At 38.7% G+C, this 27,871-nt stretch overlaps 1 protein-coding gene across 4 annotated transcripts in view; it reads right to left on the reverse strand.

The window, feature by feature from the left end:
* The window catches only part of pard3bb (par-3 family cell polarity regulator beta b), a 303,484-nt gene that overhangs the window by 133,405 nt on the left and 142,208 nt on the right, over positions 1–27,871 (reverse strand). For all 4 annotated transcript variants that reach the window (XM_056755104.1, XM_056755105.1, XM_056755103.1 and 1 more), the window contains 3 exons: positions 22,199–22,331; positions 14,991–15,084; positions 13,765–13,862 (listed from right to left, as the gene is read on the reverse strand). In XM_056755104.1, the coding sequence (XP_056611082.1) occupies positions 13,765–13,862; positions 14,991–15,084; positions 22,199–22,331 (325 nt within the window). The remainder of the gene's footprint in view (positions 1–13,764; positions 13,863–14,990; positions 15,085–22,198; positions 22,332–27,871) is intronic.

The raw sequence follows: 27,871 nt of genomic DNA on the forward strand, positions 1-27,871 counted from the left end.
AAAATTGTCTCTAAACTTAAACTTGGTTTAATTCCGAGGCAATTTTTCTCATTTTCATTTAATTTAAATTATAAAACATCTAATCTTATAATTTTAGTGTCTAAACCTAAACTTATTTAAGTTTGTTGCAAAGGCAACATTTCTAATGTCCATTTAGTTTTATATTATATTAAGTTATATATTATATAGTTTTCTTAACAATAATTATAACCTTGCAACACATAAGATATCTTTTTGGACCACCACACCCCTGGTAACTAAAACACGTCTGATGTCAATATTTTAGATTTTTTTTAGAGCTAACACAGCGGACCAAACACACACTTAACAAACAGAAAAACATCAAGACTGCATCAACCCGTCTAAGATCCACTGAAACGTAGCGGGTTCAAGATGAGTTATTGCGGGATGTGGCACATCAGAACTACAGCAAGGAAAATGGGATAATATTGGCTACCATCCTATAAGTTGTAGAATGTTGGCATTGAAAAAGCACAGGGAATCAAAACTCGTGAAGAGAAAATGTTCTCCTTATTGCGTTGGACTGTTTCCCGCATCTGGTGGCTGGATGCAGATTATTGCCTTGAGCTGCTCGGCCAGAGAGAGTTATGGGAGCTCTCGCAGCCGGAGGTGTAACACAATTTTGATGGGAATTGGATTCCGAGGCTAGGAATCACGTGTGGGTGGAACCAGGCCTGCCAAGAAAGGCTGAGGCAAAGAAACGTGAAGGAATACGAGGAGTGATGGGGAGAGAGAAAGCAGGCGGCAGAACAGAAATCCAGTAGCGAGAAGGTTTTAGGGAGATTAAAAGCCCGGAGCAAGGGCTCTTAAGACCATCCTGCTAATTAAATATGTCAAAGCTCATAAAGACGCATGGGGCCTTTTCCCAGAGCCAAGCTTTACCAAACCCACCTAGTCAGCAAAGCCTTCCCATCTTGTCAATAAACATTAGTCTGGGCATCAGTAAAACATCCACAAAATGGATTGGTTTATTAAACGTATTACCAACCCCTTTTTTACTATGCTCTCAACTACAGGAAAATGTACAGTACATGCCAAAAATGAGCCGATACTCAATGTCTGGATTTTACTGCGGGGGGGAAACCACAGACATGTGTACAGACGATGAAGAACACGAGTAACCCCACGAGAACAAAGGAACCTGTAAAGATTGTTGGTTGCTGTATCTGACGAACATTGAAAAACTATGAATTCTGAAGACATTTTCATACATTTCTTTAAAAGAGCCAGTCAGCCTTCTTCCAAGCTTTCAAGAAAACAGAATGCTTTATGGGCAGAAGTTGGAGATACAGTAACATGCTGAACTGTGCCACATGCAACTTTGAATCTGAACACAGGATACGGGACCTTCAGAGGTCGGAGGTCACATGTGGTCTCTGTTGGAGACCCATCTGAAAGTGATGCTCTGCTTAAAATACACTAAAGGAAAGACCTGCATCCTTCTGAAGGAGGACAGAGTGAGAAAGACAGATGAGAGGGGAAGACTTCAGACCAGACTTCATTTCAATCATTTTACTGTATGAGCTGTTAACCCACAGGTGAACGCCAGACTACAGAGGGTGAGTGGGACGGTGTGGAGAGAAGAACTGAAGGGTGAAGGGAGAAGACAGGCACGGCATCTGGTGGAAACATGTTCTATCAACTCGTGGGCCACACATGTAAAGTACACTTATCACGTGGCTAAATGGGCATTTGAAAGCATTCTAGCCTGACATGCTGTTAAAATGTATTTTTTGTTTGGTGATCCGGATGAAAGTGAACAAAATTGTTCCTCTGTTGTTACAGTAGTGATGTTGACTCTTTGGCATTTCTAGGCTGAAAATGTCTTAAGTACTTTAAGGCAAGGCAAGGCAAGTTTATTTATATAGCACATTTCATACACAAGGGCAATTCAAAGTGCTTTACATAAAATGATTGACAGAAAGAAAGAAAATGTATCTTTAAAATGCAAATGATTTAAGATCACAAATACTTTAGATTTTAAGCAACAATAAAACAGCAATAAAATTGATTAAAAATGGGAGTGTGTCTATAATAAGAATAAGAGCAAAATACAAATGAATTAGAAATAAAAGTGCAGTTGATGTAAACCAGCACAGTGCTCAGGTTGTGAATGCACAGCTAAACAAGTGTGTTTTTAATGCTACTGTTGGTGAACATATGATGTCTTCTGGAAGCAGATTCCAGGTACGGGCGTAATGACTAAACGCTGACTCGCCCTGTTTTGAATGAACCCTTGTTATCTCTAACTGACTTGATCCTGATGATCTGAGAAGTCTGTTTGGTTTATATTCAATGAGCATATCTGAGCTGTATTTAGGTCCTAGACCATTAAGTGATTTATAGACAATTAATAATACTTTGAAGTTGATTCTAAAAGTAACTGGTAACCAGTGTAAGGACTTGAGGATTGGAGTGATATGCTCAGATTTTTTGGTTCTGGTCAGAATCCTGGCAGCAGCGTTATGTATGAGCTGCAGCTGTCTGATGGTCTTTTTGGGAAGACCTGTAAGGAGTCCATTACAGTAATCCACCCTGCTGGTGATGAAAGCATGGACTAGTTTCTCTAAATCTTGGCTTGAGACAAAACATCTGATTCTGGCTATGTTTCTGAGATGGTAGTAGGCTGATCTGCTTATTGCTTTGACATGACTGCTGAAACTAAGGTCAGACTCTAAAATGACACCAAGATTTTTTACCTTACTTTGTGTCTTTAGACCTCTTAAGTCAAGGTATGTGTTTACCTTGTTAGTTTCATCCTTGTTACCAAAAACAATGACTTCAGTTTTGTTTTTATTTAACTGAAGGAAGTTTTGACACACCCAGCTGTTAATTTCATCAATGCATTGGCAAAGAGAGTCAATAGGCCTGTAGTCATTGGGTGAGAGGGATAGATAGATCTGAGTGTCATCTGCATAGCTGTGGTAGGCAATTTGGTACTTTTTCATTATTTGGCCAAGTGGGAGCATATACAAATTGAAGAGGAGCGGAGCAAGAATTGAGCCCTGTGGAACACCACAAGTCATGGGTGTCCAGTCAGATTTATGGTTGCCCATGTTCACATAGTAACACTCCCTTTAATTTTGTTTAACTTTTAATACTTTATTTACTTTTGTTTATTTCAGCTTTATTGTTTTGTCTAAAGGGGGAACAGGTATTAAGTATTTTTTGTGCTTATTGTTTTTTATTTTACTGTATTTTTGCTTACTAATTTTTTTTTTTATGTATTTTTTTTTTGTTCATCTTTATAGTTTTGTATATGGGGTGAACAGGTCTTAAGTATTTTTCAGACTGGATTTACTTAATTTTATTTGATTGAGTTTTTTTCTTTATTTTCTCATCTTTACTGTTAACATCTATGGGCTGAACAGGTTTTAAGTATCTTCATTTGTTTTAAATGGTTTTGTTTATTTATTTTATTTAAGGTTTGTTTATTTCCAGCGAAAAAAATTAATAGCAAAAAACTGGAAATAAAACATTCTGGTCATGTCACACATGTAGAGCCAAAAAAATAATAGTGAAGAAAGGCAGCTCATTAGATTCTGTGCCATGGCCGGGCCATCCGCTGACGCATTGAACTGTGGACCTTTTGATTAAACAAAAACACTAAAACTGTTTTTATGAAAAGGCCAAAAACTGTTTGCAGGGTAGCAAGCCACCGAACTACCTGAAATCCATTACAGATACTAGACTGAGGCGGAGGCCATAGGCTAAATCACATATTTCACTCCTTTACATGAAGTTGTACTATTTCAATGATGCCCTCTGGACATAGACTTCTATAGATTTGCTTTTAAGGACAGGATGTGTTTATGATGTTTTACCAGCATCCAAACGTAGCTTCAGGCGGTACACATGGAACGGGAAAAGAATCAAGATGTTTTGTTTGAAACCCTTTGGTGTCCCTCCCTTGCACATTTTTTCTCTCCCCTTAGACCCACACGGTCTGGCATGCTCTCTATAGTGGTCTACCTTCGGCCCTCAGGGGCCAATCCATCAAACACAAGCCACGACGGAACAAGTCCATCAGCAGGTCACTGCAGTCAGACTGGACACAGCTGTGGGCACAACGTGTGCGTCCGCTCTCATCTAAAGCAACCGAGAGTGTGTTTATTACCTGACTTTTGTCTTGACAAAGCATTCATGTTACTTTTATCTACCAAAGAGAGAGACAGAGAGAGAGAGAGAGAGAGAGAGAGAGAGAGAGAGAGAGAGAGAGAGAGAGATGGAGAGAGAGAGAGAGAGAGAGATGGAGAGAGAGAGATGGAGAGAGAGAGAGAGAGAGAGAGAGATGGAGAGAGAGAGATGGAGAGAGAGAGAGAGAGAGAGAGAGAGGGAGAGAGATGGAGAGAGAGAGAGAGAGAGAGATGGAGAGAGAGAGAGAGAGAGAGAGATGGAGAGAGAGAGAGAGAGAGAGAGAGAGAGAGAGAGAGAGAGGGAGAGAGAGAGATGGAGAGAGAGAGAGAGAGAGATGGCAAGTCTCCATTATTAAGTAAGTCTCCCTCACTCAGGTTTCATTTTAATGACTGTAATTGCCGGTGCTAATGAGAGTTGGGAATAGAGAACCATTCCATTTGTTTCAAAAACACTGAACCTGAATGATTTTCATGATGTTACATTTCTGTAATGGATCTTAAACATCTGCATTCCTCTGCTGATACAATAAAACAGTGAGCGTCTGCAAAGTCATTATTCACCAAAATGTGTTCAATTTAAAACATATTTTGTTTGTAGTAAACACAGCATATGAATAAACAAATGACTTTTGCAGGCCAGTCTGTTTTAAACAAGGGGCGACCTTTCGGTCTCTTTCGTGAAGCCAACACAGAAGTGACTTGATTGCAATTTAATTACAATTAATTTACGATGACTCGATGGCAAGATGGCGACACATGATTCCAAGATGGCGACGAGCGCCTCCGCCTACTTTAGGCTTCATTTTTACATTTTCACAAACCTACGCATGACGTCAGGGATACGCCGCCTATATTTTATATAGTCTATGGTTTTAATTCAATTGTAAAAAAACTCAAAAATTAAGTTTACCATTAATCTCAGTTAACAGTATAAGGGGTCATGGCCTTGTATTATCATATTCCCTGGGGTGTTGTTATAAAATCACTTTTTTTTGCCCAAAATCATAAAAAAATGATCATTTGTTTCTCTTTCTCTTACTAAAAAGGTTGGGTTTGTGTGTGTCCCCTTTACGACTTCAGTGTAACCGCCCACTTTTTTAAAACAAGCAGTGACATTACCTAATAGGTGCAAGTATGTAGTATTTTTGTTATGAAAAGTATATACTTTTTAGCAAGCTTTAAAACAGTATGCACACGCTGAGTCCTAAGCGGCATACTTAAATCATGACAATATGTACTGAATTTGAATAAGTATCTACCTTACGACCATTGGTAGTATGAATACATTTTGGACATACTGCATCCGCCATGTTTTATTTTTATGTGACCATTATGAGTTTTGAGCTGTGACGTATTAAGTTACTAACTGTACGTAGGCGTAGGTAAAACATAATTTAGTCACAAGAAATGTATTTATCGGCATTTACGATTGAAAACGGACGCTTTAAAGTTTTCCACTATTTTTATTTGATTTACTTCCCATGGCATCATGGGATAGAGGGTCCGTCCAATGCAAACTACTCACAAATCTTGGCGGACGCTGGACACCATCCAGATATTTCTCGCCTACTGTTTTTTTGTTGCGTACTGAGGTTTTGGACATACTATTCATGACAGATTTTTGCCTACTTCATAGTATGGAAGTAGGCGATTTCAGACGTAGGTATACTAACGCAAAACGTAATTGAACACTGTTGCCCTGACAACACAGTGATCTCATTAACAGTCACAAACATTAAACTACTTCTTTCTATGCAAGCTTGTATTCATACATTTTTCGTTTGTAAATGTATGATTACATTTAATATTTCCGTGAAACATCACTCATTTTACGAATGCAGAGTAGCGTCAATAAACTCCGCCCACTTGTGATGAGTTGTGGGTAATATAAGCCGTTTGAGTGTTCACTGGAAGAAGCAAACCATCCGGTTACTTTGAGAATACTCATTCCAACATACTATAATTTGGGACGTACTAAGCAAGATGGACAGTTAACAAATTGGGATGTAGGGTTGCACTCCAACAAAAAGACTGAAACTCTGTGTTTTAAAATGTAAGTGAATTACAGTATTTACAGTGCGTACGGAAAGTATTCAGACCCCCTTAAATTTTTCACTCTTTGTTATATTGCACCCATTTGCTAAAATCATTTAAGTTCATTACAATACCTATTCCTACTCATATTAGTCTGCTGATACGATGCTGCAATAAAGGACATGTCTATGCAAATCTGCACAAACGTGTGAGCAACATGCATTCTGTTATATACCTAGAGGTAGAATGAATGAAGAAGGCACAGATTTTTCCACACACTTGTAAACAAAGTAAAACCACACAACCACAGACTGTGCTATTCATTTCAAGCATTACCACAGGGAAGAGAACGAGAGATAAAGAGAGAGTATGTGCTGTTGCAAATAACTCTTGCTCTCGTGTTCTAACCACAAGTCCAGTTAAAGGCCAAGACAGATATCTGGACACTAGTTCAACCATCAGTCTGGAAGGCCGTTCAGCCAGTGTAGAGCAGCACACATCATAACACAGCCAACTACGTGCAAACATAAAACACCTCATATCCAGAACACGTGTGAGACTGAAATAAATCAAAGACTCAACGCCCCTATAAAAACTATCCAAAGAAAGAGAAAAAGACATTCTGGTAGAGTTGTAGGGCGTTATTTGACTACTTTCTATTCCAACCCTGCTACCTCAGAATTGAATTGTGTACAAGTCTAAATAAAAATACACGAGCAGGAAATTGCCAAAGATTTACAGTAAATATAAAGAAAATGGGCTATAGAAGTACGGGCCCTGTGACAAATATGATATGATGTTAAATTGAGGCATGCGATAGCGGGTGGGGCTTGTAATCCAGAGAAAAAGGATTTGAGGGGAGAGAGGCACATGCAGGCGCGCTAGCTTTACACTAGCGCCCAGTAATAGGTTTTCATTACATCGCAATCTCTTTTAAATAATCCTATTCATTTTTCATGAGATCGATTTTTCCCAGAAGACGAGAGATAGAGGGCCGTACGCTGCTCTCGGCGGGCCACGATCCGTCATGTGATGACAGAATGCGCTTGCTATTAAAAGTCGGCTTTAAAAAAGGATCCCGTAAATACACAAACTAACAGACATGGGGCTAAACGCAATGTAAATATTTAATATGGTTCATCTCATTAGAGATCAGAGACACGTTGGGTTTTCTGTGCAACGTATATTGAAAAACGAATTACGATTGTGATTTGGACGTACTGTACGAGAACAACAAAAGCAAACTGTGGCAATTGAGTCTGAATAGAGAAAGGAGTAATTATCATCATTGTCTTTGTCGAATGTGTGAAAGCTTATTGACGCAACAGCAAAAATAACTTGATGATGTTGACTGGCACCAGTGCTTCCTGCTGTGAGAGGAAGTATGTACGGTTGTGTGAAACAATGCGTTATTGTGCGGAACAATTAGCTTAGCCTTTGTACTGAATACAAAGATGCGCACAGGAGCTTGAGCCAATCAGCTAACAGAATCCAACATTATGTCCCATATTACTTAAAGTGATAGTTCACCCCAAAATAAAAAAACTGTCATCATTTACTCCCCCTATCATCATTTCAAACCTGTAAGACTTTCTTGGCAAGACACAAAAGAAGATATTTTGAAGAATGTTGTTAATAGAAGTCAATTAGGGCCAGTGCTGTTCGGTTACCAACTTTTGCGTTATGCAAAAGAAAGATAGTCATAAAAAAATTATTTTGGGGTGAACTATCACCAAGTCTTCCTCTGAGTCAGATTAACAGGCCTTCAATCAATCCAAAGTATAGCAAAACGACTAAAACAATCTCCATTTCATTCTCATCCACACATCAAAAACCTTACGTACGCTGCACTAGGTCCGTCCCTCACATACGGTTATTTCCTGCTTTACTTAAACAGAATCTGGATAATGGTGTTTTCCTGCATTACAAATCTAATTCTGATTCCACGGAGAAAAGAAAAACAATACAAAATAGGTCAATGAACAACACTTCTCGGTAAGAACGTGCACTCATCGAGCCGATGTATTCCTGCCCCGCTGGTGAGAACAAAAGCTCAGGAGAATAACACACTTTGGCCTTGGACCTCCACGCGAAGATGAAAGACGAGCATTTGGGACAGTTTCTGATCAAAAGAAGCCAGGAATAAAAGAGTGTGAGTGCGAGCATTCATCTTGAAGAGCATCGTAGCGGCGCGCGGAAGGGCTGGTATTAGCTTTATGTGAGAAATGCAATTACGCTAGCAGTTATTTTACACAGTTTACTCGATGCAGAAGTGATTCAGAGCCAGTTATTTATTTCTCTGTGTTTTCGTCTAGTAAATGATCAAATATATTTGCAATTAAGCAGTTGGGTTCGGTAGAGGCAATGACTTAGCTGTTTGATGCGACTTTAATTCACAAGCTCTCAATGCGATTCGATTTTGATTCTTTTTAAAATATTTTAGTTGTCAGTTCAGTATTCATACGAACACGGCAGTTTCATTACACAATTATTTGTTTGCAAGAGTTCAAAACAGGGCTGTCATAAAACACACTGTCATTGATAATCACAGTGAGCTGTGATAGTGTGTTAAATTGACACAAATTATTATGTTGTAAATAATTAAGCACTTGAATAAAGTTTTGGCTCAAAGGGGGCATTAATTTAAATCACAATTTTAACCCGAGCTTTTGTTTTATAAGAGGCAATCGTATTCATGCGAACATCATGTAAGTGTCAGAACTGAAAACGGCGTTGTTACTGAGATAACATCTGTTATTGACACCAGGCCCAATGAACACCATGTTCTTGAAATGCACCTATCTATGACGAAATTGATAGGTTGAACACCGCCTCCATAGAAAAATATCAACGACTACTTCTCTATCCCCGCCCACTGGTTCGCGCGGAACCAGATAGAGCGAGCAAGCAATAAACATAGATGCCGTAAAAGATAGCTAAATATTGTGCGACCCCTGGTTGTGGAAGTATACAGTCGCTGCATAACCTTCCAATATATTCAATTCATGCGGGTTTAATGTTTATTTTTAAAGACGTTCCAGCTCATATGTGAAAAACATGGAGCTTGTTTCATTTCTCCGAGGATTCCTTTGTGAACAAGGCAGAGATCAACACTGGATTTGTGGAAATTTAAAAGGCAGTGCCTCCAATATTGGATATGATAGGAATGGCGCAGAAATCTTATGTTAGTAAAACATTTTTGGGTATTATTTCGAGTGGGCGATATCCATAAATTCTCCATAGAGTATCCCGGATCTTTTGATAATCACTGGTCTCAAATGTTGACAGGTACGGTCATATATCATTAAACACCATACAACTATAGGCCATACAAACTATACACAACTCCTTGCCACACATCAAAACCGGGAAATAAGTCAGAAAATTTGAGTTAAATCATCCCTTGCGAATGCGTCGCATGAAATACTGATGTGGGGAGGTCATTTATAAATCACAGTAGGTCTCCAGATAATACTAGTGCCCTGCGAAATCTGTTAATGGTGCTAATGTGTTCCCTTACATTACGTCTCTAAGCAAATTCCCAGAAGGCTCCAACTACACAAACTTCTTTCAAATCAAAGCAATGGGTGTTTACTTATAAAGTCTTCAATGCGACACACCATTAAAACCGAGGGTTTGCAGAGCTGGCCTCAAAAAAGTGTAGAAAATAGCCAATTACTTCTTGAATTTGATGTTTTTGAATATAAAAATCACGCAAACATCCTAACTAGACCTCATACAACAGTATACAACAATAAACAAGGCCAGTTCATGAAACCTTTAAGAGCCACAAACAAGGACCCGGGTTTGAATCTGACCCGGGTCATGTCCTGATTCCACACCATCTTTCTTAACCCCTATTTTCTGGTCTCCTGTTATTTCACTGACCTATCCAATTAAAGGCAAAATAATTATTTAAAAAAAGAAAAATAATCGGGGTAAATGCAACACACCTCAACGTGGCTGCTCTATCAAAGAAATAAAAAAATTCTGCAACAAATGTACCATTTTTGTTTGAAGTAACAATAGCTTCACATGACTGCTGTTGTTCATCTGTCTGCATCCACAGTCCTATTTAAGCTCCTTGCAAGCAAGATTATGTTTCTTATGCACGCACAACAGAAGTTGTAGCTTGGTATTCTATAATCGATATCGGAGCGTTCATATAACGATTGCGATTAATCAGAAAATAGATGCTTTTTACCCAGTCCTATTAAGCAACGAGTCACTGCAAATGCCGCCAGCTAGTTAATGACGCTTTTGAAACCAAAGTTAATTAAGTGCTTTATCATAAAAATATATACTCCACAAATCACAGCACACCACACTTCATGAAGCCTTAAATTCATAACTGACTGTTCAGGATGAGTTTTTAGATAGATGAGATGTCGTGGAAGTGATCTTCTCCAGCATGTGCGTCAATTTCAAGAACAAGTTGAGATGGGTTCATTAAACAAGTTCAGAGAGATCGAAAAAACATCACTCTGCATCCCTTGTGTTTCTTTATTATCTCATATAGAACCTAACTAAAATGCTCGCCATTTGAAATGAAACGTGTGCTTTTTTGAAACGTAGAAACACACTTTTACACCATCACGGTAATGAAAACCAATCAATTGTTGGCGTAGTCGACTGCCGCCACAGAAACATTACTTCACGAGAACCAAGTACGGCAAACTAATGAAGTGTAATTGAAATTCTGCTGCATGCGACGTTTTAAGGGAGTGAAATATTCCTCGCTCGTTGTGTAACGGAAAATAGGCGAACTAATAGGGTCATCCTTAGCTAATGTGTGGAAATGTGCTGCACTGTTCAATTCTCATGGTGGGCATTCAATTTTTAGAGCCGTCTAGAAAATGACGTGCAAATGCGTCCATCTCATTTCTGTTTCAGTGATCCGTCCGTTCCTCAGAGGCAGTCATCCAGAAGACCCTCTCTCTCTATTCTCATCTGCACCTCCAGCACCTCTATAATCTCCTCTCTTCTTCTCATTACTTCTCTTTCTTGTCTCCATCCTGAGGGAGGAGAGGTGGGAGAAGTCTGTCATCGCTCTCCCCTGCGGCTGGCGCTAAAAAGACACACTGCATCAGACTTCTTTAAACTCCTCCGTGGAGCACTGCCGGGACCCCCGTCTAGAGGTTTCCTGAAGGTTTGGGTTGCATTAAAGAAGTAGTGCCACCTTTGACGTCCATTTTTTCTTACAGGAACAGTAAAGGCAAGACCAAAACCGAAGCCAATTTTTGGATCATTTAATTTTATAAGACAAGGATATACAGGAGAGAGCACCCGTATATATCATCCATGTGGACTAAACCTCTCTCTCTCTTCCACGTTCACTCACTCATTGATCATGAATCACTGTCTGAATTTTACATATTTTTCAAGTCTGGATTTTAGTCCATTGTTCACAACTTAATTTGTAATGTTTTTCATGCAATTTTTTAAAACAATTATAAGTGTAACTTATATGTTCTGGTTTCTACCTCAACGTCTCCAGACATTACAATTTTTCTTATACATATAATAGAATAATCCTGTGGGAAACGATCACGATTCATTGACTTGACGATTAATAGTCATGATTAGATTTGGATTGTATTTAGATTTAGTTTTATAAGACAATCCACTTCTTACCTCAAATTCTCCACACAATTTACTCTACCCATCGAAAGTGTTTGGACACTTACTCACTTATGTGTTCATATTTTTTCATATTTTAAAATAATAATAAACTCATCAAAATTATGAAATAAAACAAAGGGAACTATGGGAACTACGTTACATATAAAATATAAATTAAAACGTGTTATATTTTATCATCTTGAGTGTCACCTTTTACTAGAATTTGCTGTAATTTCCGAAAACTGTTGACCTGTTATTTACAGCGCCACTGTACTTTGACAGTGATTATCATCCACACACCCCAAAAATAAACAATTTCTAATAATGATGATGTTTTGTGCTTGCCATTAACACATTATTGTCAAGATTATTCTTAATTAAAATAATCTGATTCAAATCTGATTAATCGTGTAGATTGACAATATCATGGAAATTACATATAACTGCTAAACAACGATTCCAACACAGGTCTTACATCCTGAAGAAAGTTTAGGCCTCTTAAAAGGACAATATTAATTGAAATGATTAATCTAAATCTCATGAACATTTTCAAAACCACTGCTGTACTTCCAGCCTGCCAACGGCTCCGGGTTACAAAGGGACACTAAAGCAATCCGCCCGATACACAAAACAAAGCCATTATTACAGCTCTGAACCTAAATCCACCCTACAGGTTTCTATCCTCACAGCTATTCAGGCCTCCGAGGGCACCCCCAGAGAACGCCGGGGGCACAACTCCACATTTTCCCCCCTTTAATGTGCCCACGCCCAGGTGAATGTGAGCGCGCCCAACAAAAATGTCAATTAAAAAACTATTCAAACTTTCTATTATTCATGAACTAAAGAGGGCTCTCTTTATTGGTTATGTATTATTAATATCCTAGTGCTCATATCAAAGACGATCCAATTTCATATCCAGCACTTGGAACCAAATTACATTGAGGTTTATGCAGGGTTGAATTGGACCGTGGGGCTCGCTCAGACTGGCCATTGTGCCGCCCACCATAGCTACAGTCGCCACGGTCACCCGAGTGCGGCCCCCTCCCGACCTGTATAATATTGAGCTCTCCAATACTTTCACAAGAGTATTTTTAAACGCCATTATGTGACACAGATTCGGTGCGTGACTGCGGCCGTTGTATCAGAGATAGGGGGTTGCTGATTAGATTTTCAAGGTAATGTTGGAACGTGTAACATGGATTAATTGCGTTACGGTGGAGAGCGGCATTGATTTGTCCCCCAGCATGCACTTACACCAGTCAGTCTACATTTCATATGGGAAAGATCAAAGCGGATGCCTTCCCATTCTCTTTATGACATATCTTTGAATTTGTTTTTATGGCACTGTTACAATATGTTTGGAATACAGTAAAAAGCTCAAATTTGCCATTCAAATGAAGTGCTCTGCTTCCTGAAAAGAAACAAAAGCTTTGTTTTCGTTTCCTATCTGCGGACCAAAATTGATGAAAATAGCCGTTTTCATTTTCAGTGCCATTGTTTATTTATGATGTTGTTGCAAGCCTCTCACGGGGCGAACCTTATGAAAAAGGTTCCTGTTGGTTAGGGAGCGCTGATTCTTTGCCCCAGTTTCATTTTGACTGAAGTCTCTTTCAATTTAAATATTTAATATTTAAAAAGTCATGTTAAAAACCATTCCCTTCATTTCATAATTGAGCATTTTCGCATTCGGATTAGACCGTACAGATATGACTAGAAATGATCAAGAAAATATAAGCAGTATTATGACTAGAAAGTCACAAGTTGGATTTGAATTTGCATTGTTCCCATGAGAGCCACAGCTCAGCGTGCTGAATCATGCGTGTTACCGCTAAACACACAGAACACTACAGACACAAATCTACTAGCACACAGCATCAGTTTTGCGTGTGCTTTGCTTTCTTTTCCAGCATTTAATGTGAGTGATGTTGGAAAACATGACCGGCTGTCTTACCCAGATCCATGCTCTTAGAAGACTTCACATGCTCCATACGACCCTTCTGACCTCCATCACTTACAGACACGTCAGCTGAACCAAGACCTGAATGCACACTGGATACACAAAACATACATGCATTTTTCTATTCTCTTAAATGGATACTCCATCTAAAAATGAATTCCTCCCTCGAGTCGTTCCACATCTGTGTAAATGTCTTTGTTCTGATGAACACCAAGAAAAATGTTTGTGATCACCATTGACTACCATAGTAGGAAAAATGACAATGGCAGTCAATAGTGTCCCATAACTGTTTGCTTTTCTGCATTCTTCAAAATATCTTATGTTGTGTTCAAGAGAGCTAAAAAAATTAATAAAGTAATTTTTCCTACTGTGGTAGTAAGTGGTGGCCAATAACATCCTTCCAAATATCGATCTCTGTGTTCATCAGAACAATGACATTTATACAGATTTGCAACAACTTGGGGGTGAGTAAATGAAGATTGAATTAGCACTTTTGAGTGAACGGTTCCTTAAACACAACTGAATCACTGAATATGCAGATTGTTAACCTAACTTCTAATGATCTATAACGTCTTCTAGTTTTTTATTTTTTCTGCTGGGCACTCCAAGTCAGGTGAGACTGGTTTTATGAGCTAGACCAGCTGAAGAGAGATCAGTCTTATACCAGCTCTAAACTCTTTTCAATTTAAGTCCCGCACTTTATTGACTTAGTATGTGGGCCAAAAGAATGTCAACACAGTTGAGCTCATGATGTTGAGATCTTGACATTCATGATGCTCAAACTTTCATAAACAGTTCAACAAACGGTCAGTGTGACGCTTATGTCTCACTCGCTCATAGTTTCTGTCAACATCTGGGTGACACTTGATTCATTTCTGGGCAGTACGACTTTTGGCTTCCATGAGAACCATGATGTCAGAGCATCTCACATTTCTGCAGCACCAGCCTGGTTCGCTTCTAAAAACACTTTTTTCACACATCATGTTTTTCTTTCACTTTTGTGCTTTTATAAATGCATTGGCGCAGAATAATTGATTATACAAAAGCACTGTTACAAAAGGAATTTTCCTCCCGCTGTCACCGTGTGATCCGTGACTATTCCACCCCGACCCAACACGCTGACTATTGGCAGGAAAGATGGACTAGTCAACTGGTCATCCCCTACAATGAATAAAAGACGTGTTTGTCAATTTTGATGGTGTAAGAAAAATCCATGTTACCTCTGGTGGAGCTTCAGGCTCTCCTGTCTGTGCGGATTAGCGGCCGACCCTTCATCTTCCCCCTCTTCCACGTGACCGTATCCTCCATTTGAAACTGTGAGAGAACGGGCAAACGGCAAAGAAAGAAAAGCAATCATTAGAGCTCTGTGGAAATATTATGCAGGCTCATTTAAGAGAGGTCTGCTGGGGTCAGAGCTGCGTTGGAGAGAGGTGACAGTCTGGACAGAACATTGAGACGGACAGACAGAGACTGAGACCATTATCAGCTCCAACACAACGCAATCTCCCCTCACCTTTAATGATCTTTCACTCCTATGATAATGGGACTGGGGTCTTGGATTAGACTTGGATTGGACTAGATTTTCTTTCCTTCTATAAGCTTGGTTAAACTGGTAAGAGTGTGTGTGTGTGACAGAGAGAAAGAGAGAGTGAGAGTGTGTAGCTCTGTGTGTCTTTTACTAGTACTAAAAAATGATTTAACAGTATTTCATTCATTTTCTTTTCTGTTTAATGAGTTAAAGGTTACTGTAACCTACTATCTCTATATTATTTATGTATGTATTTAGAGATGTATTCAAAAATATAGTATTTATATCAAAATATCAAAATTGTCATGTAATACATTGTTGTTGTCTTTCTGACACCTTAGATGTCCAAATGTAAGTTTTTTTTAGAAAATGGAAGAACATTGTGTGTATTTTACTGGTTAGATTTTTTATAAAATCCAGTGACAAACATGAACAGTGACTAATAATAATAATTTATGGCATTATTTTTTTAGAAAATATGGAGATACAGAGTTTCGAAGGACAGCGACAATACAATAACTATTATTTATAATCTTATATATTTTTTTATTAGACATAAGATTTTAAAAACAGTCTCAAACGTTACAGTGTGCATTGTTGTTTGACTTCAGGGACTTGTTTTTCCTAATTTTAAAATAAAAAAATAATATGTTTTTTATAACGATAACAACATGGTTCATTTTCCTAAGATGTGATTTTGAGTGTAAATGAGGTGAGCGTGTTTGATATGTTCAGTGTGTGAGCAGATAGAAAAAGGAAGTGATGTAATCATTGCAGGATGATGCAGTGATTGTATTCTTGTCTCACGACTCATTTGCATAAAACAAAAAAACGCAGGTTCTGGGCAACACGAAAGCCTTAACCACCTGCTTCAAAGGAAAACATAACAATGATTGTTTTTGAATGTGTGTCTAATTGGCACAAAGGGAAGAGTCTATGAGTATTTACCCAGAATTCTCTTCATTCTTTTGTTGATGACAAAGACCTGATTAACGTCTGTTAGTTCAACCCGCGCTGAACCCACAACCAAGGCTGGAGGTCTTTGTCTGAGATCCGACGAAGTAGAATTGAAAACAAATGCCTTAGATTCCCAGACACTTAGCGTACAATTTCCAGTATGAACAGTCGCTCATCAGCCATTCCACAGATTGGCCAAACACTCAGAATCATTTCCTCAAGCACTTCCTCAAGTGAGATTAAAACAAGAAAAATGTGAAAGAAAAGACAAAATCAGAAGATTTGTAACTTCTTGCGGTGGGGTGCTGGAATAGGCCGTGATCTTCTCTGTCTCCTTGATGGAGTGTCTGTGTTTTGGCGGAGTGGAGCTGGAAATCAGACTCGACAATCACATAGATCAGAGCGCCCCACCCAGCACAACTTCTCATCATTACTCATCAGACTTCTCTTGAGTGACTGCTTATTAGTAGTATATATCTCATCTGTTTGTGTACTGCGCAACTGCCGTCATACATCAAGACCACAGACATTCGTGTGCCCGCTCTTACGCGCACATGCACACATTCTGAAGATGAACTGATGACGGAGTGTATGAAAAAAATCTGTATCGCAGGTACACACATTCTCAGCCACACGCACTCGCGATTATTTATCTGCTAAAGGGTGGCGCAGTTGAAATGAAATAAGTTTTTCCTGCTGAAGATGATGGATCAATGGCTCTTCCGGCTAAAACAGGGTTATTAATCCTAAACAGTGAGCCACCAAACCTCTCGCCAACAACAGCACCACTCCTCCTCATGTAAAACATTAGGTTCAATAAAAGCTGTTTCTCTCAAAGAGGGCTGGATATAAGTCTATTGACACAAACACTTAACTGTTTTTCTCAGACAACAATGAGCAGAGGAGCTGGTGTTTGCTATTTATAAAATGCGTAGATTCGGTTTCTAGATGCTAATGGTTTATTCATAATAAAGCACAATGTGACCCCTTCGCCTAACTGTATTTCACATTACTTATTGTGCTACTTTTATTAATAACACCTTATTGAAACATTATGTTAGTTGCATAGCAACATCATTTTTATTCCGTTCCGTGCTATTTTTGCTATTTCAAGATTTTAACTAAGAAATCTTCTAGGCTGTTCTGTATTGCAAATAATGTTGCTGCTTAAATAAGTCCCACCCTTCGATTTTTTTTTAAACCCCGGTCTGTCCTATTTTTGCAAGAAAGTGCATAGGCATTAGATAACAACACAGCCACGAAAAATCAGCTTTGCAAACACTTAAAGATTACACATGTATATGGTCCTATTACCAATTACAGGATCATATATAATTTACTTAAGTAAAAATAGTTTAAACGGAATATTTGTTATTAAAGGGATAGTTCAGCCATAACAATTCTACCATCATTTACTCAAGTTTTCCCAAACCTGTACTCATTTTTGTTCTGCTTGACACATAGAAAGATATTTAGAAGAATGTAGCCAAATAGTTGTAGGGCACCCTTGAAAATTTTATTTGATCTATTATGGTAGTCAATGGTGCCCCAAACTGTACGATCCCCCACATTGTTCTAAACATAATCTTCAGAAGGTTGAGAAAATGCCCGAAACGCCTCGTGTAACCACACCCCCACAAATCTACGTCAGTTCTTGGTATGATTTGACTAAGACCGCCCAAATTTATACTCAAGTAAGGTGGGCGTACCTGTCAGTACAATTGCTTTGTAACCTGATGTTCCAAATATGGTAAGAGGCGTTACATATCCGTCACACGCTTGCAGTATTCGACCACTAACTACCCATCTTTTCAGAGCGATGAGCCTAGTAAAAAATCAGCGCGTTTCAGAGAGGAGATGCAACATGCACGGTATGTGAAAAATACAGCGTCTTTGAACCCTAAATCGTGTATACACATTGCATTACATCTAAAACAAATTCAAATATTTGTTTAAGCCGAGTCAAATGACCCCTTAAAAGTCACCATAAAATGGAAGTTGCGATTGATTTCTTTTCTCTATCGTGACGTATATCCAAGTGAAACAGCTTCTGAAAATAGAAAAAAAGTAGGGCGGGGCTTATTCTTCCCTTCCCTCTTTGATTGGTTTATTTGTTCAGTGACTGACAGTGGGCCCGGAGGGGAGGTCTTTCCCCTTTTCTGTTGGTGACGTCATGTGCTGAAGAGAATTGTTTCGAGGCGGAGAGGAGCTTCATGTTTTTGATTAAAGATTAATCACGGTGTGCACAAATAAAAAATTAATAATAATCACTGAAACACTGTGTAAACACTAAGAATGTTCCTCTTTGATTTCATGGTGACTTTAAACTGTGATAATACAAACAGTAACAAATACACCCAATAGGTTTTCACTTTCACCATAGTACAATTGGAAATAATAAAAACGTGTTTATTTTTTATATAAAGAACAAGACTAATTCAAAATAACTTTTGAAATTATTATGACTCAGAGTGCACTCTATGCTAACATAATGCTAGTTCTCTCTATAGATCTTATGATTCTTACAAGTACCATGGCAATACCGTGGTATTTTAAAAGATCAATTTTTATTCCCATGGAGCATGAATATGGTAATCACTCAAAATATTATCATGGTAGTTCCACAAATCGTCTTCATAAGAAATGGCAAGAAGAATATTCTTAAATTAAACTTCACGAATTCCAAGTTCATCTTCGCATGAAGGCGTCAGAAGGCATTAAAAATCTCTTTCCTCACCATGCATGGCCAGAGTTCAGAAACAGTAATATTTATACCAACCCACACTTCTGCCCTCTCTACAGCTCCCGGCCCACTGTTATCCAGGGTTATAATTAGAGCTAATTCTCCTGAGGAGAAACACTTCAAACGCAAACACAATGCACATACATATGTACGATATCATTAGCTTTCATTTACAGCTCAAACAACTACCAGTAAATGACTTCCCTCGGCCCGAATAGCAGCGGCACGCTAAAAAATTCAGCACTCTCTTGATGAGGGCATTATGCATTTTAAATTGTTTGTTACGTCGAGCGGACTGCATTGCTGTTGAAAACATGGCCTAGATAAAACGCATATCAACTTAATGATCTCAAGGTCAGGGCCAGAAAAACAAACACACAATCACAACTCGGAGGACGTGGCTTCATATTTTCCTCTCGCTTTTCTCTGCTTATGAGACATCCATACCCTACAACCACTTCCAGCCAGCTTGCACGGTGAGAAAAGAAGGATTCTTTTTGTATTTATGAACATGAGACCGTCGGTATATCAAGGAAGTAAACAACGTGAGGTGTCAGGAAGGAGAGATGTGGGCGATACTGGACTATTTGTATTATTTCTTAGCACGGTGCACGCTGGGAATGCCGATGAGAAGCGCGAGTCTGGAGACGCTGAGGATGCGTAAAGCAGCCAGGCCTGTCTTAAGCCTCTCGATCTGTCTGTCTCTACTTGTGTAGAAATCCTAGAGGAGAAGTATTACTCTTTCATGTTTGGTTAAAGGGATGGTCGGGACGACAGGCTGTGCACACAGGCGTTACACATGAAAAGAAGTGCAAATGTGCCCCAATTCTCACACAAGGTAAACTTCCAGCTCCTAAAACTGGCGTGATACAGGAGACTTTCCAGGCACGAGAGCTAACGCGAGTACGACAAGCGCGTTGTATTGATAGTGACAGGCGTTCATGTACAAACATACTTGCAGTGCCACACGCGGACAGACAAACCAAGACAATTGCTCTGTTTAAAACCTAGTGAGCTGAATGCGTATGCAGCATCTTTAGGCGCCACAGGCAAGCCTGTTTCAAGAAGCAGCCTGAAAAAATGTCAACGATTGATCATTTTGTCTGAATTCTAAGACAAAATCAAAGGGATCGTCCGCTGTTCAAGGCAATATGAGAATGTACGCTATAAAATATGTTTTAAAAAAATAAAAAGAGAGACAGAAATATGTTTGTGTGTGCTGTATGGTTTTATTAACACTGTATTACTGTATCAATTTGGCAGATGCTTTTATCTAAAGTTTCGTATTTTATCACTGTGTTTGTACCCTGGGGATCAAACCCCTGACCCTCAGCTAATAACCATTACCAGTAATAGTATGTTGATAAAAATCGTTTTATGACTCTTTCTTATGTGGAACACAAAGAAGATATTTTGATTTCTCAGTGGTTTTGTGTCCATCAGTAAGTATTGAGTAATCAGAGTAAAGACTTAATCGCACTAACATGTTTACATGACATGAGAATACCTCCGTTTACATTAATGTTTTATTAGTCTTATTATAATAAGATATATTGCTATAATACACAGCACAAAAGATGATCTCAGATACAGTAGGTGTGTGTTACTTGCTATGGTTTGAGTATATTTGCGTCGACTGCAAAATGTTGTTAAGTGGAAGTGTTTTATGGTTATTCGCCGGCGTGAAATACAGCTGCAACGTTGGTGTACGCAGTCATCGCCCTCGCATTGTTTCTGTGTGATGGTAAGGAGCAGAGACTACTCATAGCGAGTTATGTTGACAATAAAACTTCAGACTGTCATGTCTATATGAGCATACGCAACTTGGTCAGAGCGGTATAAATGCGATAAAGGTGTTCACATGCCTTCATATTGCAATTTAAACCAGAGTACACCACAAATCTTACTTTGATTATGCTTATTGCGATTATGAGCTTAATAGCATTATTTAGACTGAATTATAGCCAAAATTCAATAAGAATCGCATTATGAGGGTGCATGTAAATGTAGTAAATATTGTTAAGCTACCAACATTCTTCAAAATAACTTCATTTTCTAAGTAAATAATGACAGTTTTTCATTTTCGGGTGACCAATTTTTTTAAAGAGGTGATATGACACGGCTAAATATTATGGTTTGTTTTAAATGTAATGAAATGTGTATACACGATTTAAGGTTCAAAAACGCTGTATTTTCCACATATCGTGCATGTTTGTATCTCCTCTTTGCCCCGCCTCTCTGAAACACGCTGATTTTTAACAAAGCTCTTCGCTCTAGCGAGGTGTGCTATGATTGGCCAGTTAACCAGTGCGTAGTGATTGGTCGAATACTGGAATTGGTGACGGAAATGTAACGTCTCTTACCATATTTGGAACATCAGGTTCTAAAGGAATTGTACTGACAGGTATGCCCTAGCTTGAATGTAACTACACCTCAGCTTCATTAAGTATAAGCAGAGACATGAATATGCAAGTTAGCCCCGCCTCCAGTCAGTCTCACTCAGAAGACACTGCTATAACTGAAAGTGAAACTAAGAGCTGACACAGAAGTGCAGCGATTCGAATTTACACGCCTCAAACTGGCTCATGGGGTCAAATGAGTTGATGTGATTGGTTACAGTTTTATGACATCATTTTAAACTGTCTTTATAAACTGCAGTTTTATGGAGAAGATACTTAGGAACGGTTTAATATGATAAATTTGGCACATGGTTTGTCATAATTGCACATTCAAATCTTGATATTCACCACAGCGGGTCTTTAAGTATATAAAAAAAGGATATTAACCCTGTCTACTGTGTTAATTCTGCAACGTGAAATAAATGCGTAGCATTTCACTTGCTTTATCCTGGTTGCTTAGAAGGCATCTGACAACAACAGGGAGCTCGGTAAATTTCAGAATAGAGCCGTTACCTAGAAGCACATTAGCGTGATCATATCTTGCCTTTCATTCTGAGCGTATCACTTTGTCTCCAAAAGTACTATTTATTTTCTCTCAGACTCCCCGCCTTCGAGACCAAATGAAGAGTCATACTTTCAGTGTCTAGCCGATGAAGAGGCCGTCTGAGAGATTAGAAAGCAAATATAATGTGGATGACAGAGAAATATATTCGCTCTAGATGTTTGGGTGGCCTTCTCCTTGAACGTCTCAATGGCGCTCGGCGCGACTGTGAGATAAAGACACGGCGACCCATCACTCACCCGAACATCGCTCGTAGATGCTGTTCATCATCATGGGGGACTGAACGCCGCCGTCCGATTGGCCGAGGTGCCCCGCCTGTCCCACGCAGCTATCGAAGGATCGATTGAGAATTCGCCGCGTTTCCTGGAACTCCTGCGAGAGAGAATGAGAGAACCAGTGTCACTGCATCGATCCTGTTCGTGAATTATGGAAAGAGAAGAGGCACTGGGATAGGTAAAGACTTTAAAATAGCAGAGAGATCGTTGTGCCGGATTGGCATTCATCACAAAACAAATATCACACTGAGAGTCGGGACTGACTCGGGATTAAAAGAGCACTGGAACGTCTACTATCTGCTTCTGGAAGGGCTCTTAATTCATCTGATTAGACTTGCTGTCAATGACATGAAGGATTTAAGCCACTTGCACAGATGTTACAGATTTTCTGTCTCTTTCCCCCAGAGAGAAAGACAGAATGGTAATTCATTTCATTATCTTGCCCCCAGGCCGGAAGCGCCACTATGAAATATGTTAATACCATTGGCAGATTTCAAAAGCTGGAGAGAGGCAGGGTGCAGCGCATCAGATGGCTCTTCTAATGGCCTGTTCGAATAGAGCACAGGCTGCCGGCATTTGGTTAACTGGGGATCATTAGGAAAGCAAACTGCTCGCATATATATTGTAAATCAAGGTGCGAGCGTGTGCGCGATTATTTTTCCGGAAGGTCTAAAAACAGCAATCATAGAGGAGGCCAAAGTGTCACGGTTTAGTGCGAGATGGGCCGCCCGTTTAGCATTTTTATGTTAAAACATTCAAGTTTTAATATGAGCTGAAGCTTGTCAGAAAATGACTGTGTCTGATAATGACAAACTATGCTACTTGAAGCTTTTATCAGGGTCATTGATGCTTGGGCAGGGCGAAGCAAATCACTCAACAGGGTTAAACGAAAAGAGCCATCAGGTGGTTGCTTTACTTCAAAGTTTCCCTTAGGATACCTTGCACTTCATCGCAGATTTCTTGCTTTTTAAAGCGGGCGTAACACTGCCAATCTGCCAATCTCATATTAATCTTGAGTACCTATAGAGTAGTATTGTATACTTTGTATCTTCGAAGAGTATTTTGTTTTATCACATTATAAAAGATAGATATAGCGTTACAATTGTTTCCGAAATCAAATTGTAATTGTGGGGGGGAGGGGTTGGCTGAACCAAAGCACGTGCGCACCCACTGTCAACAAAACACAGACATCATTTTCACTCACCGCATGCGGTTCATCAGATATAATTTTCAAACGATCTCAAAATCCAGCGTTATATCCACCGTTTATATAACATTCATCACCCAAATGCAGTGAACAAACAAACACATGAACTTCGCGAACATATATTCTCTCTCTCCTGCTTACAAGTGAAAGTGACGTCTGCGCATGCTCCTTCTCCTGCTCTCCTGTGGCCATGCTTTTCCGGGAGAATTGTCCAATAAGGCACTAAGAAAAGTTGTTGCGAAACAGTTTTACATGTTTGAAAAAAGCTGTCCGAAACCTGTATGATCGCTGGGGGAGTCCTACGTAATATGCCAAACTCGTTTTTTGACAAGTCGACCATGTTAAGCATGAGAAGACAGAACGTTTGACACATCATTGCAGGGTCGCTTTAATACCACTTATGTATATCGTATAGTATTGTAAATAACCACGCGATACTCACCATCATACTAAAGAATGTGATTAGTGATATTGTGTTAATACTACGAATATGATAATATCGTAAAAAATAAACCAGCAACAGTATCTGAACAACAAAGTTACTAGGGGTAATGAACACATTTAACATTTTGATATAAGAGCAGCCCCCTATGCTTTCCTACATCCGAACATTTTTTTTACAAAAAAGACTTTGTCCAATAATTTAATAATAGTCCAACGGTCTCATCATAATTATATACCATTTTTGATACATTTTCTTTAATGAAAGGCATTTGTCATACCTGTTCATCTTTTTTCAGGTTTAAATGTGATCTGTTTTAAATGTGTGTTTGTCATTCACTCATTTTTCTGGAATTGAAATCCCATACATTATGATATCATGTATTCTATATTTTTACATATTTTCTTTTTTTTCCAAACTTCAACCTAGCATATGGATTTGCAACAACGCAAATCTGTGACCCAGGTCAGCACAGGTCATTTTGTTGCGATTTACTGCTTTCTACATATATTCATCCAACATTATGAAGGAATGATTGAAATCAAGCCTTGATGCTTATCTCTAGAGCTGTCAAAGGATTTAACGTGATAATTGGCATCCAGAATAGAGGTTTAGGTTTATAAAATATTTCCGTGTACTGTGCATTTTTTAAATATAATTTATTTTTACAAACATTTACGTACATAAATATTTCCTAAATGTATATACATGTATGTGTTTATAAATACAAAATTTATATGACAATATTATGTAAACCCAAACTTTTGTTCTGTATGCCAATAATCGTTTGACAGCCCTACTTATTTTACAATTACATTTTAAGATTTTTCCCTTGATTTCACAGTTTGGCTCACAATTGTGAAAAGTGCTATAGAAATAAAAATGAATTGAACAAAATGGTCAACATTGTGTCAAATAACATCTTGATGTACTACATAAACGCAACCACGTCTTCTCAGGCTACCCAGGCCATCTATGGTGACTAATCTGCAAAAATGTGCCATCTAGAAATGTTATGGAATAAATGCATTATCACATCAATGCCCATTAAATAATCTGCAATGTTAAACAATTACTAACAACTGAACCTTAAAAACCTTAACTAGCAAGTGGACCCGAGGGAAAAATGAAGTGCCACAAAATCATGGCCGCTTTAATGCTAACAGCAGCAAGTGCAGATCTCGGGGGGGGGGACGGGAGACACGGGCTGCCAGGAGAGGAAACAGTGACGGGAACTAAATGAGATTACAGAAGAGGATCAATGAGGATTCCCAAGCCAACTTTTCCATTTCCTTTATAATATTTACCAGAAAAAAAGAAGACACCGAGCTTGCAATTTTGAAATGATGAGATTCAGAAAAACGCAGGTGAATCGATAAAAATTAACAGGAAATGTGGAGGCTGGGAAGAGGGAGTGTAGAAATGCTATGTAGGAAAAAGTGTATTTTATGTTAGTAAGAAAAGCAGGAGTGGAATTTGAATAACAGATCAAGAGGTCAACAGGATTCGGGGCAGTTCATTGACAGACAAAGCACAGGTTGAGTAAAACACAAGCAGAGGATGAAAGGTCTCCTGTTTCCCACAGTCTCTCTTCACCACGACTCCATCTGCAGAGACTGTTCTCTCTGTCTGTTATCATCATACACACCTCTGTGCTCAAGGACCCATCCGCAAAATCTCCTCAGACTCCACTCACGTCTTAATCAGCATCACAAAGCCTCCAGTTAAAGACAAAAGTGGCCTGGCGGGTCCGTGCGACCCCCTGCTGTACCAGAGCAAACCTCGCAGACACTCGTGTGACACGCGAGGAGGAGGAAACAGTATCGGGCACAGATCATGTGGGCTTTCCCTGGGCTACTTTTCATTATTAATGCCCACGCTGTAATGAGATTATGACAAGACTATTTAGATGGCTGTCTGAGAGAAACGTTAAGAAGAATTGATTAGATCCCGCTGTGCTATTATAGTGTTTCGTCTGCGGAGAGGAGTTTTTCATGTAGATAATATTGAATACCTCACTGTTTTAGAATTCAAATTTACATTTACCTGCGAATATTTGTGTGGAAACAAAAATGCAATAAGCCATTATTGAATTCTGAAGGAAATTACTCTTTAAATTATAGTTTTTAACCAAAGAGAATTGTTGACACAACAGTTTCCAACTAGAATCGGAAAACTACGCACAACACAAAACTTGTGAAAACGCAATTTTTTAAATGATAGAGTTATTTTCTATTGAGACCGTTTCATTGTGCGAGCGCCAGACCCCTGGTTAACTTCCGGTTTGTCCTTGGCTCGTGTCTGATAATATAACAATTTATATGTTCTTTAATGTATGTTAATATTAATTTGTGTTATTATTTTACTGTATAATAATTGTATTAAATAAACAATTTGTTGAATTGTGTTGTATGTTCATTTTATCAAGAAAACAATTTGTTTGAATGGGTCCTGTAGTTTGGTCGCATTTAAACAAACCGTGTGGCACATTGACATCTAGCGGTTCAGCTTGGTATCGCAGTTTAAATTCTAAATATTGGAGGGGCACGTTTAGCGAAGTTACGGTTCTTCTCAGTTTCTTTTGATTGTTATAAAAAATCATCCACAGGCACTCTCTTGTTTGTGAATGTGAACCTTACGCATGTGCAGTAACATTTATTTATGTTGTCACTTTGAAACTGTCTATATAAACCAAGAAAATATGAATTTGTGAAAGTAATGATGTCACGCGTGTTCAGTCTATAGGCATATGCAATACTTGAAAGTTTTGCAGTGTGTCTTTACAAAGTGACATCGCTAAGCACTGGCCAGCATGCATATTACCACACTTTTGTAATTTTCAATCGTCTGCACACTACACTTTTTAAAAAAGGAAAAGCTTTCCATTCGAAATATAAGTGGATCTCAATTGTAGTCTTTGCTTTGCATTGCAATGTTCGACTTCTTGAAATGCTGCATGATCATTGAACTGCATGCGTGTATTGGCCAGGACAACCTGAAATATTCATATATACAGTTGCAAAGCCAACAATATTAGAATGCACAAATTTTTAGAATGTAAAAGTATATTTAAAAACATAAAAGCTGTGTGTGATTAGTGAGTTCATTTTTTAAACCATTGACAGCACCAAAATAAACATCTCAAACTAAATAAATAGTATATGCTTAATTTCACTATACATGTGCGATTAATCGCAGTTAATCGAACGAAAGGGTGCGATTAATCGTGATTAAAAAATAATTATCTATTGACAGCCCTTACAAATAGTTATGTTACTAGCCACAAGCCAGACCGTTCAACAAACACAGACCTAAAGGTAATTTAGGGCCAGGCCCGTGTGTACAATAAAACAGTCTATATTTGACAGTCTGAACTGACAGACAGAAATAAAAACTCCTTTAAAACTAACTTCGTAAAACTAAAAAGAATTCTGAAATTCAATCATAACACATTCTTCTAGCAAGTAAAAGCAACTGGGCAATCCAGTCCCTGTCCTTGTCTCTCTTGCCTCTTGAACAGCGTGCCTAATATTTTCTGGATTTCTGCGGAGTTAACAAAAACAGGATTAGCATTGAGCGCATGTGGGCCAAGTCTTTGATGTGTTCTAAAAACTCATAATGAGTAAAGTTAAGTCAGGAGACATGGACACAAAGCAGATTTAAGCAGGAACACATGACTATGGTACATTCCCAGAAGCGTAGTGACGCTCTGGAGAACGGAGGAATGTATTAAAAAGAATATGTAAAGATTTGCTCCGGGCTAGAAGAACACATTTCTGGGCTTCATTTATTAAAGCAGAGAATCTGAAAACTAAAACACTGTAGACAAAAATTCATTAAGTACCTATAAACCACATAAGCGAGAAATAAAAACTCCAACAATACGTTCTCTTTATCATTCTCTGAACCTTGTGGGCGTAGAAACTAATCTCTCTCTTATTACCGAATAAAGCTCTTACTTGTGCTTCTAAACGCACGCTGAGCGATA

This window comes from Triplophysa dalaica, chromosome 8, assembly GCF_015846415.1.
Source record: "Triplophysa dalaica isolate WHDGS20190420 chromosome 8, ASM1584641v1, whole genome shotgun sequence".
NCBI lineage: Eukaryota > Metazoa > Chordata > Actinopteri > Cypriniformes > Nemacheilidae > Triplophysa > Triplophysa dalaica.